This window comes from Leishmania donovani, chromosome 9 (genome assembly GCF_000227135.1).
Source record: "Leishmania donovani BPK282A1 complete genome, chromosome 9".
Taxonomy (NCBI): Eukaryota; Euglenozoa; class Kinetoplastea; order Trypanosomatida; family Trypanosomatidae; genus Leishmania; species Leishmania donovani.
Window position 1 is genome coordinate 225,510 of NC_018236.1, and position 12,004 is coordinate 237,513.

General features: G+C 61.9%; 2 protein-coding genes across 2 annotated transcripts; both read left to right on the top strand.

Moving 5' to 3' along the window:
* Window positions 1–1,824: 1,824 nt before the first annotated feature.
* On the top strand, window positions 1,825–4,818 carry LDBPK_090580 (leucine-rich repeat protein, putative; the record flags this gene model as incomplete). The annotated part of the gene is made up of 1 exon (XM_003858690.1): window positions 1,825–4,818. One exon carries the CDS (start codon window positions 1,825–1,827, stop codon window positions 4,816–4,818), a length of 2,994 nt encoding a protein of 997 aa, XP_003858738.1.
* A 2,163-nt stretch (window positions 4,819–6,981) lies between these two features.
* On the top strand, window positions 6,982–10,308 carry LDBPK_090590 (hypothetical protein, unknown function; the record flags this gene model as incomplete). The annotated part of the gene is made up of 1 exon (XM_003858691.1): window positions 6,982–10,308. One exon carries the CDS (start codon window positions 6,982–6,984, stop codon window positions 10,306–10,308), a length of 3,327 nt encoding a protein of 1,108 aa, XP_003858739.1.
* Window positions 10,309–12,004: the final 1,696 nt, after the last annotated feature.

Genomic DNA, 12,004 nt, shown 5'->3' on the forward strand with positions numbered 1-12,004 from the left:
GGTGCCTTGTGCTGCGGCAGGCCCCGTGGGGGGGGGGGGGGGGGGGGGGGGGGGGGGCAATACAACACGGCACGTACCACCTCCTCACCCCTCCCCAGTAAACGCGCTCAGAGAGGGGAGCGAAAAGCCCCTCGCCCTCATGCGCAATGCACGTACGCGAGTGCATCCTTCCTGGGGAAGGGAGGGGAGAGATGTTACGGCTTGCCTACTTCCACCGTGTATGTGTATGTGCGTGCATGTGCATGCATGCATGCGTAGAGCTGTTCTTCTTTTCTCTTCCCTTTGTTGTCGTCGTCTTGGGGGTCTCCATCATTCATTCCTGTCTGTACATCCATACATGTCTGTGCGCGTGCGTGTGTGTGTGTGTGTGTGTGTGTCTGTGCGCACGTCTCTCTTCTTGTACGTTCCCCTTCTGTTGCTGGCTTGGTTATATCTTAGAGAGCGAGGAAAGCGTCGTGCCTCTCTCGCGCGCTTTTGTGTTTACTTCGGCTCGCCGTTTCCGTCTCCCTCTTCTTTCGCCTCCCGTCGCGTTGCCAGCGAGCGCGCGGTGTAGTGCTGCGTAACGCCGGTGACGGTGATGATGCTGGCGCTGACGTTCTTCTTATTCCTCGTATATGGTTGTTGTCGTTGGTAGCCCTAGTGAAGACCACGGGTTGCTGTTTTCATCCTTTTTCGTATGTGTGTGTGTGTGTGTTCATCCGCTTCTCCAGCGCTCAGTCCACTCACACTGACCGAATCCCCCTCCCTCCCTCCCTCCGTCCTTCGACACCGCCCTACCTGGACTCCGAGCTCTCATACTGTCGAAGTGGGGGGAGGGAGGCAGGGAGGGCGTCGCGGGGTGGGCCTGTGTCTGCGGCCATCTCTGTGTGTGTGTGTGTGTGTGTCATCGTGCAAGCCACCGTTCAATCGAAAGCCGATAGGGAATCCAAAAGGAAAAGCGAAAACGTGCAGAGAGCTGCGGCGAACTCTGGCGCGTCGCCATGTGCCTTGTGTACCAGGGGCATGTAAAGGCGCTTGTGTGTGCCGTCGGTGACCGTTCTCCCTCTCTGCATGAGCGGTAGTCACATGGCGGTCCTTGCTGAGGGGGTCGAGGCAGCCAGGCGGCAGCGTCTTGCTTCTCTACGCCTTGCCTTCTTCACCAACGTCAGCTACATCCTCTTCCCCTTCCCCTTTCGTGCCGGCGTCGCACACTTGCCGACAATAGCCGCCACCACCACCGCCACCACTCCCTTTCCAGACTTCGGTGTCTGTGTGAGTGAGCTGGGTGATCAGGAGCACACCCTCTCCACCACCGTCTCTATGCTCCCCGGTCCTGTCACCGGCGTGAACCTTTCCTCCTCCCCCCCCCTTAATCTCTCTTCCTTCGGCCAGACGCCTCATTCCCCTGATCCTTTGCCGCGGGACGCACATCCGCCGCTCGCCCTCGCCTCCCCCTCTCCCTCCCTGCACACACACACACACACACACTCATACGCACACTCACTGACACACGCACGTGCCCAGCGTTCACGCCTACGTGCGTGTCTGTGATCGAGTGTGTGTGTGTGTGTGTGTATACCTGTAGCAGTAGACTTTTCGTTTTGTGCGCATACCCGTGCCTTGAAGGCGAAGACAAGACGTTGGGATCATCCTTGTCACCGTCGCTGTCGCCGTTGTCATCAACCCGTGCAGGCTCGGCAAGGAACAGCGCGACAGTCAGGTGCAGTAGTGTGTCTGCATCTGCAGCGGCGCTTTCCTGTTGCTCCCTTCCTCTCTTCTCGCTCGCCGCTCACCCACCCACCGTGTGCGCGCACGCGAGCCGCTTCTCCGGCACGCATCAACATTATGGCCTCCATGAATGGCAGCCTCTACCGGAGCAGTTGTTCCATCTCGAGCTTAGCGGATGCGCCACTCGCAAAAGCCACGGCGCTGTCTGAGCAAAACCTCGCGCGCACCCCGACGCCACCGCCGGCAAGAGTGCTGCCGGCGATTGCCGCTGCTGCCACTGTCACGGCGGCTACTCTGCCTAGCATACCGCTGGATCGATACCGGGCAAAGCTGGAGGAGTGTGCTGAGCTGCACCGTCAGCTGGAGGAGCTGGCACACACGAAGGAGGCGGTCGAACAGCGTCTCTCGAGTTGCCAAGCGGAAGCAGTGCAGCTGCGTCAGACTGTGCATCGGCTAGAGTGTGTGCTGCAGCTCCGCAACGAGGAACTCGTCTTGCTACGTGATTGCCGACGCCAGCGAGGTGTTGGTGGCGGGGATGGCGCACCGGCCTCGATGCGAATGATCCTGCCAACAGCTGAGGCCGTTGCACAATCACTCGGCAGGGCCCGCGGCGGGGCAAGCCAGCAATTTACCCACGCTGCTGAGGGCGCTGCAACGGCTGATCAAGCGGTCATACTCGAGTACATCAGAGCCTCCTGCTACGTAGGCTGCCCGACGCACCCGCAACTTATTCAGTTTTTTTTCGCCGCCTCCTCTGGAGAAGCGTTGGTCGCGACGGAGCCGCCGCTCACGTACGCGCAGGGCTCGGTGCTGCATCGTCTGCTTACACAGACACCCATCGGCTGGGGGGCTGCTGCCGCCGCCGCCGCCGTCGCTGAGCTCTCTGCATTCCGGACGTGGGCCTGTGAGCATCTTCGCACCTTTTCCGTTCGCTTCGAGGACGCCTACGCCGGTGTGTCGACTCTCTCCGATGCGCTGCTGCACTCCCTCCCCTCACTCGCCCAACTCGAGGTATGGGGTGTGGACAGCGACGCTGCCCTCACGAAGCTGACAGATGCGCTGGTGGGTGCCACGCAGGTGCGCGAGCTGTCGCTGCCGGAGCTGGTAGTCGGCGACGAGGGCCTACAAGGACTGTGGCGCCTGCTTCAAATGCGCGGCTCGATGCACGCCCCTTGCACCGCCGCGGTGCCGGCCGAGACGTCTTGCGCCGCCGACTCGCTCGCACTGGCGCTGTGCACTCTAGACCTCAGCGCCTGCCACATCAAGGACCCGCTCACATTGGCCCAGCTCCACTGTCCCTCTGTCGAGGTGCTTCTGCTGCCCCCAACTGACCGCATGACGGACAGCCTCCTCGCAGAGGTGTTGCAGCGCTGTCCTCGGCTGCACACGCTTGACCTCTCGGGCTGCGCGCGGCTGACCGACGCGTGTGTCGAGTTCTTCAACTCCGCAGCCCCGCAGCTGCGGGTCCTCGCGCTGGAGCACTGCCCGCACGTTCACCGCCTCCAGCTAGATCACGTGGAGGTACTGCTCTCGTCCCTCGTGCACGTGCACGCGCTCACGAGCCGCAGCCTGCGCGTGCTGCCACTGCCAGTGCAGCAGCGCGCCGTCCTCTCCTCTCTCGTGGCGCCTCGCCTCTCGCAGATCTCCTTGCACGGGCTGCCTGTAGATGAGGAAGTGCTGCGGCGGCTCAACGGCCGCAGTGGTGAAGTGGACGGCTGCGAAGAAGGCGTGCGGCTCACCTCTGTCACCTTCTCGGAGTGCACGTTCGTCAGCGATGATGTTTTCGCAGGGTTTCTCCAATCGCAGACGGATCTACAGAAGCTCTCTCTCTTCCACTGCAAGGGCCTGAGCAGCGCCTGCTGGATGGCGAAGAGAGGCCTGCCCATCTTCGCGGCCCTTCACACGCTCGAGTTGGTCAACCTTCGGACCCTCACCGACGAAGCCCTCCGCGAGCTCACCCAGGCATGTCCAGCCCTGCAGCAACTCGATCTCCACGGCGCGGGCTGGTCGCACCTGACAGACATCAGCATCCGCCAGCTAGACCGGCTATCGGAGCTACGCGTGCTGAACCTACTTGCCCTGAACCCGGATCTCGTGACGGCCCCTGTAGTCACTGCACTTGTTCAGCGCCTGCCGCAGTTGCAGCGGTTGTACCACGAGACCGCCATCACCTTGGCGGGGCACAGTGAGTCGGTGGAGAACGGCGACAGGGGCGCTCTTCACCCCGTCGGCGCCGTGGATATCCCCTCCGCATCGGTGTCGTCGTCTGTGACCGTCGAGAGGAGTGATGCAGAGGCGCGCTGGCGAGCAGCGCTGCGCGACTACCCTCTTCGCATGCTTCGGCTGCAGCACCACAGCGCTCTAGTCCTGTGGACAGATCGGGCGCGCACAGCTGGGCCACGCGCAAGCCGCGAGGATGTCCCACAAGCCACTAGCGATTCTCTACTTACGGCGACAACAGTGGACGGGGGACACGACGGGAGCGGCATCCAAGTGGCAGAAGCGGCCGCTGTAGAGCCATCGAAACTGTTCCCGGCAATGGCCACCCGCACCATGGCAGCTGCCATCGCTGCCTCGGCGGCGAGTACACTAACGCTGCCATCGCTGAAGACCCCTGCACCACCCCAGCACGGGCCGCCTGGCGAAGTGCGCCTCGGCGACGCAGAGGGAGCGCCACACGCCTCGAGCTGTTTCGTTGCGTCTCCGCACCATGAGGCAGCATTGCTGCCACCAGTGAGGCGCTCCACGCCAGGAGAGCCCGCGCACATGGACGCAGACGAGTGTGGCCAAGCGTCGCCGGTGCATGAGCAGCAGCAGCAGCTCAACTCGCCATCGTCATGCTCCTCCTCCGGCTCCTCGACATACACCCAGCAGTCGACGCAAGAGGGCAGTCACGAAGGTGCAGGCCACAGCCTCAAGCGGTCACTGGTGCAGTGCGCCAACGCCGCTGCATCAGCAGCTTTCCAGTCGTACCAGCACCGCCCCGTGCGCATGTCGACAGGCTCCAGCCGTCCATCTGTGGCAACCGCAGTCGCCGCCACGGCAGCAGCACCACAAGCGGGCTCTGTGGAAGACCGTGCCGAAGCGTTCATGGGGCCTTGGGAAGAGTAGAGCAAAGGGCCTGACGACGCGCGTGCGCTGCCGGGCTTCTTTACCCTCCCCTCCCCCCCACACACACACACACACTTCAGTCCCATTTTGCACGGCGGCATTTGTGCCCGGCGGCCTCGCGCTCTTTTCTTGGGTGTTGCTGTTTCGGGGGGGGGGGTTAGATGTGTCCCACACCTTCGAGTTTCGCACGAGCCCCCACCGCCCCCCTCCTCCCTTTTCCTCATATGGGGCACAGAAGCACACACACACACACACCTGTGCGCGTGCGCCATCTCTTGTGATCGAGCTGGCTTCTCTTTACTCTTCTTTTTCCCCTTTACATGTATGTAAACAGCAGCACGCAGGAAAGAGCGTTGGTGATGCGTGACAACGGTGCGGATGACGTGGCATGATGATGGCCATGTCGGTGACAACGATGCGGACGGCTCTCATACTTACTTTCACACGCGCCGATCTATCTTTTCGCGCTACTTGTACGTGAACAGGCACGACCTTCTGTGTGCACGTGCGTGTGCGCCTCCGGATAGATTTTGTTTTCTCATTCTACATCGCTCTCTTTCTCCCTCTGTGGCGGCAAGGGAAGGGGGAAGGAGGAGGAGGCCAGACACCCACACCCTATCCCCTGCCAGTGCCGAGTCTCCCCTCTGGTGGGGGGCACGGGTTGAGGCAGGGGACGCGCTCAGGTCACTGAGTTGGTGCCTTGTGCTGCGGCAGGCCCCGTGGGTGCGGTGGGAGGGGGGAGGGGGAGGGTCGAGTGGCGGTTGCGCTCCTATTCGATGGCAGGATAACGGACGCGTTGGAACGACAATCTTCACCTCGGTGTGTGCGGTGACCATCATCGTCGTTGGTTAGTGGAGAGGCGGGGGCACGACTGATGGTGTTGATTCGCGGCGCAGTCGCCCTCAACTGCTCTCACTCTTTCGTTGCCTTTAGTAGGAAGCGAAATGGTGCGACATGACTCACACAGTCCGCCGGTGCCGCCACGCGCACGAAGCGATCCTCCCCCTGTTCCCCACCTCCTTGTTTGTTGCTTCGACCTCACCTCCCCCCTTTCATCACCGCTGTTTGTGTGCCTGTGTCACACATCCGCAGCAGCGCCACGGTTCCACCGTCACCACAGCCGGACTCTCTCCGAATGGACACGCTTGCTCTATTCGTGATGCATTTGTTTTTTCTCGATGTTCAGCCGCCCAGAGTACCGTATAGCACCCAGCACATACGACGAAGGTGAAGGTGGACGCACGGGTTTCCCTCTCTCGCTTACACACATGCGCATACACGCACGCCTCCTCCATTATGCGGTGCCCACTCACCCTGGGTGTATGTATATGCACATACCTCCCCACGTGTATATCTATACGTCTAGGTAAGCCTGCGTATGCGTATTTATATATATATATGTGTGTGTGTGTGTGCATTTATATAAATAGATGTCTGCGTACTCATGTGGAAGAGCGCGCGAGGAACGGAAAGGAGCTCGAGAGGCGGGCGAACCAGGACGCACGCAAACATCAGAGCAGAGCAGAGCGAAGGCGTGCGGCGCGCATCTGCAGGTGTGCATGCGTGCGCGCGTGGCACGTCGGCTCAGTGCGTGAATGCCTCGTCTCTGTCGTGTGTGCGTTCAGCCACGGTTTGCCGGCTGTGCACCCCCACCCTACCCCCCGCACACACACACACAAACCTCCCCCTCCCTCTCGCGCTCTCTTCGGCAGACCGGCTGCCCTGACCGAGCATCGCTGCATCGACCCACAACAAGGACCACCATCCACCCCACCCCACCCCACCCCACCCCACCCCCTCTTCCCGCACGTGCGACAAGGTCACTGAAGTAGCGTTCCGGCGAACCACAAAGGCGACGATACCAGCCAACAAAGGAAAAGAGGAGCAAGACAAAGAGCGGCGTGGAGACCGCAAGCCGCGCAGGAGTGCCACCGCATCCCGCCCATCCACCTTTCCGCTACTCCAGGTGTTAGTGCGTTGTCTGCGTGTATCTCGAGGAGGAACGGCGAGAAAAGGGGCGCGCGCTTGGCCGGTCTGTGCACACATATATATATATATATATCGCCATCTTCCCGTTCCTTTTCTGTTCGAAGACTGCGGGGCACGTCCTTCTCTCTCCACCCCGCTCTGCTGCCTCACCCCGGTTGCCCCTGCTTCCTGCAAATGGCCTCTCCAACGCACAGCCATGCGTCGAACGCAGGCAGTCGACGTCACCACACGCCACTGTTGCAGGAGCGCAGCAACTCTTTGACTCGCCGGCAGGAGATGCTGAAGCTCCAAAACGGTCAGTCGTCCACCCTGCACTACTCCGCATCACCGCAGCAAGAGGGGGCGGCCGCGGATGCGGCTATGCCGGGCACCGTCGTCGTGTGCGGTGTGCGCTCCGCGTTCCCGCTCATCCCACTGGCCGGCGAGGCGCTAATCGCAAGCTGCAGTGCGGTGCTCGAGACACCGTCGCCGCAGTGTTCGCCTAGCTCGCTGCGCGGTGTACCGTGTCTGCGTCGTCCGTCGTCGCCGACCGCGGCCACCCTCTTCCAGCGCCAGGACTCCGGCACCGGCATCGGCGGCGATGGGCCTTGCATCGGCAACGGCACCAGCGCCGCCGGATTGCCGCCTGCCCTACGCACGCGCAATCGTGCAGCCCACGACGCCACTGGAAGGCCGCCACGGGTGCGTCCATACGACGGACAAGAGCAGCTGGCAGAGTTCGATGCGGAAGCTGGCGTTGAGGAGGACCGCCTCAGTTGGGGGCTGGAGGAGGACGATGGATGCGAGGCAGAGGACGCAAGGTCCGCCAGCACCAACGCCGCATCGCCGCACGAGAGCAATGGGCGCAGCAGTGGGGAAAGTGCAGAGCGTCCCGACGTCGCCGTTGAGGTCATTCAACCGCTTGTCGCGTCCAGCGAAGAGGCATCACCCCCATCCTGCACGAAGCGCGCTCCCCCACCCTCGCAGGTGGTAACGGCGTGCGTCGACGCGCACCCCATCACGGAAACAGCCAAGGCTCACACACCACAAGCACGTCACTTAACTTATAATAGCGACAGCAGTCTGGACTGGCTCGGCGACGACCAGACCGCAAGCGAGGAGGTTCGCCCGCGAGACAGCCGCTACCCGACGCAAGAGTCGCTTGAGAACCACAGTGACGACTGCGAGGGTCGGCGTGCGTCGCAGTCGGCGGGCCAACCTCCAGCTCGCAGCTGCCACGCGCAGCTCGAACAGGCAACCGTATCTCCTCCATGTGCACCGACTACGCCGACGACTCATCGGCAGAGTGTCCAGACCACGGATGCCTCGGCATCCGTGAAGACGAATGCGGCAAGCTCCACCTTAGCCGCGCAGCTGCTCGCGAAGACGGAGGGGCGCCGCAGCTCCCCCGGTGCGGGAAAAGAGACGCTCGTTGTGCAGGGTGAAGTCATGCCAGGCGTCCTGCAGACGGTTGGCCCACGTGTGATGTCGGCGTCCTCGGATGACCGTTCCCGGAACCAGCGTGCTGGTAAGGGCAGCATCCACGTTCGTGCGGCAGAGGTAGAAGCGGCGCATTCAGCCTCCTGGCAGACGCAGGGGCCGCAGGTGATCTCCGCCTCCGAGACGTGTCGTGCGAGTCGACAGGCCGTGGAGTCTGTCGACCCGTGGTACACCGACGCCGATCAGCAGCCGAGCCTGCTTCAAACGGTAAGCTCGTGCAACCTCTTGGGCTCGGCTACGGATCTGTCGGGGGTGAACTCGCGGCGCAAAATCTACGGATCCATGGTCGAGTACCACTCCAGCACGCCCGTCCAGGCAGAAGAGACGACGACCGTCAGCCAGGCTTCTCCCACAACAGCGGCAGAGGACAGCGCTGATCAGCTACAATCCCGATGCGCCGGTGCTGCCCTGCCGCCTCGCTCGCCGGTTGACGAGAGTACCTCAAAACGCCCTTCCCTCCTCGCCTCTCGGCCCTCATCTCGCACGGGCACCAGCGACGTCGAGGAGGACTACGACGGCCATCCGTCGCAGGCAAGGCGAGCAGACCCTAAGGGGGCGACGGAGAGCATGGTGGCGGGTGCAGGTGACTGCCGCTGGGGCGAGGTGGATGAGGTGCCTCCGATGCATCAGCCGCACACGCGCAAGGGCGAACTCCACGATGAGGGTGGCAAGGATGATATCAACGCGATGAACGGCAGAAAAAACGAAAGCGAGGAACACCGCCAGCAGCAGCGCCCAGCGGAAGAGGAGCACGCTGTAGGAGCCGCAGCTGCGAGAGGAAGCGACGGCGAGCATGGACTTGTGCTGCAGTATCGCCCGCAGGTGCAGGTGAGCGCTCTGGAAGCGCATCAGATTCGTTCTTCTCGTGCCATCGCGCGCGAAAGCAACAGTGAAATCCATCAAGATGAGTCCATCGACGTCCACGAGGAGAACGAGGATAGCACGGAGTACATCAGCTGCTACGACGTGGCCTGCCAGACATCACAGCATCTGCTGATGTCGGTGCGAGAAGAGTGGCAGGGGCGTGCGCAAAGCCGGCAAGGAGCGAGTGGCGAGGGCGACGTCAGCAAGATCGGCCCACTGGACCCTCACTACGTTGGTTCGAACCGGTGGATGTGCGCTGCCGGGGTTTGCCCACAGTGCCATCCCAAGCGGCGGGTGAGGGGGAGCAGCAGTGGTTTCGGAGGGCTTAGCAAGCTGACGTGGCCACTAGCCCCGCGCAGCACCTTGGGGTACAGCGCTCCACCTCGCTCTGTCCCGTTGCAGAGGCCCCAGGGGCCAGCGAGAGCGGCTACTGCAGGCCGCGACGCACGCCTCCCGCCGCTGGGGTCGTCCTTAAGCGCATCGACACGCGCACACCCCCAACTCCCGCCTGCGTCGTTGTGCCAGCAGCGCGCTCAAAGGGCACCGTCTGCACGGCAGCACAGCAGCACGTATGCGAGCAGTAGCAGCAGTGCTGGCCGTCACTACCGCCGCGACCGCTACTCGCCTACAGTCACCTCCTACCAGGGTGGATACTGCTTCACGCGCGAGTGGGACGCACAGCAGCAGCAGCGGCAGTGTCGGCTGCGTGAACTGCAGATGGAGCAGAGAGCCCGCCGCGGGGGCACCGGGGCGGCATACACGTCCTTGCTGTTGCTGACAAGCCATGACATGCGGTCGAGGGAGCGGGCCGCCGGTAAGGAGCCCAGAACCTATCGCTACTGCAACCTGGAGTCGCAGCAGATGATGGTGCACACGGGGGTCGGCCGCGCAGATTTAGAACTAGAGAGCTACAACGACACGCTACACGGAGCCCCTCTCATCGAGGCGCAGGAAGAAGACAATGACGGTGCGGTGAAAGCGATCGAGGCCTGGAAAGATCGTGAGGTCAGCGAGCAGACACAGCTGCGTTATCCGGCGGCCGCAGTTGTTTCCGCCGCAGGCAGCAGCAACGCCGCCACCAACCCCAGCCCCCGCTCCCACGCACGCCCGGCCGCCAGCGGCTCAGCCAAAGCGAGTCGGTTGTGCGTACTGTGCTGAACTGCTTGACCGTGCTACCACCCCCGTATCTTGGGAGGAGGCGCTGGCCCCTCCCCCTCTCCATGTCCTCTCGCCCGCCGCCATCTCATACCAGACAAGCTCACCCCGCTTTTCTCTCGCTCGTGCGTGCGTGTGCAAGCAAGAGAATAAACGGGTTGCACGGCGGTGGCCGGTGATTTGTTTGGACGGAGATGCATGTACGTTATCGGCAAGGAAGGTGGTGACCCTTCCACGTGGCAGTCATGTGGCAAGCTCATCTAGCTGTATGTATATGTGTATGTGTTTGTTCTTATTTTTTTCTCTGCAACTCGTCTTCTCCCCTCCCATCTTTCTCCCGCCCCTCTCTCTTGGGAAGTCTGTCGCGCGGAGCTGCACACGTGCACAACACGCATGCGCGGCGGTCACTGCGCCCGATGTCGGTGCTTCTCTACGCATGTACATTAGTATTGTCGTTGCTGCTCTCTTTCTCCGTGGATATGATTGGCCTTCTTTTTTTTTCGTTGTTGTTGCTGCACACACGCACACCCCAGCGGCGAAAGCAGGGTAGAATGCGGTGTGTGTGTGTGTGTGTGTTTGTGTGTGGCGTCCTGCGTTGTAGGGACTATGTACGTGTGTTCACTTCTTGTCGCCCTTCACCTCTTCTTGCACGTTGTATTCTCTTATGGTAGTTTGATGGATGTGTGCTTCTTGTTTGGTGAGGGAAGGGAGGGCGTGTGCGCATAACGCGCCGCGAGGAGAGCGACCCTCTCTCTCTCTCTTCCCCACCCCCTCTTCTTCCCGCCGCCTCCCTCCGCCCTTATACTTGCAACCCTCGGGACGACGACGGCGTGGTGCCCTCCTGACTCTCCATGTCCTCTTTGTGTATATAAAAGGCATATCAATATCTATATACGTCTATGTATGTGTGTCTGTGTGTGTGTGTGTGTAGGGGGGGTGACGTATCTTGTCCGTGATGGAGCATGAGCGACGGACGCCACAGCGGCGCTGCAGGTGGCGACAACGCGGAAGATCTGAATAGCGCTGTCAGAGAGCCAGAGGTAGCAATCATGTCTCATGTGGAGCGCTGAGAGCACGCCGTCATGAGGGCAAGGCGCAGCGGAGGAAGAGGGGAGGAGACGCGGTGGCGTTCGCAGCTGCCGTCGGTGGTGCATTCATGCACAACCACATTGACCAAAGACGGCGAGACTTCCTCTGTCGCCCCCACACGGCGGTGGCTGCCGTCGCGCTCCGGTTGCCCGTCCGCGCGCCCGCCCTCTGTCTCATATCATCTGTCAATCGTGTAGCCACACAGCTGCCCTGCTCTCATTCCCTCCCGCCCCCCCGCGACACAGACCTCACATGGGGACGCCCATAACGACACGTTTGCTGCAGTTCGTGTCGCCCACGCTGCTGCGCGTGAGTCTCTCCTCTCCAACTCTCTCCACTGCCTCCCATCAACGTCTCCTTCTCGACCTTCTTCGTGGTCCTTACCATGGCCCCATGCCCTGATTCTGTGGGCGCGTGTGTATCGTGCCCCCTGTGCGATGGAAGTGCCCCGCATGAGCACCAGCAACAGGAAAACAAGCGTGTCTTGTTGTGGTTGATCGCTGCTTCGAGGAAGACAACGGAGCTCGACTGTGTGTGTTGGTGTGTCGACGCAGGAGGAGGTACCCTTATTAGATCTCGTTCTCCGCATTGTCTCCACACAGAGAGAGGC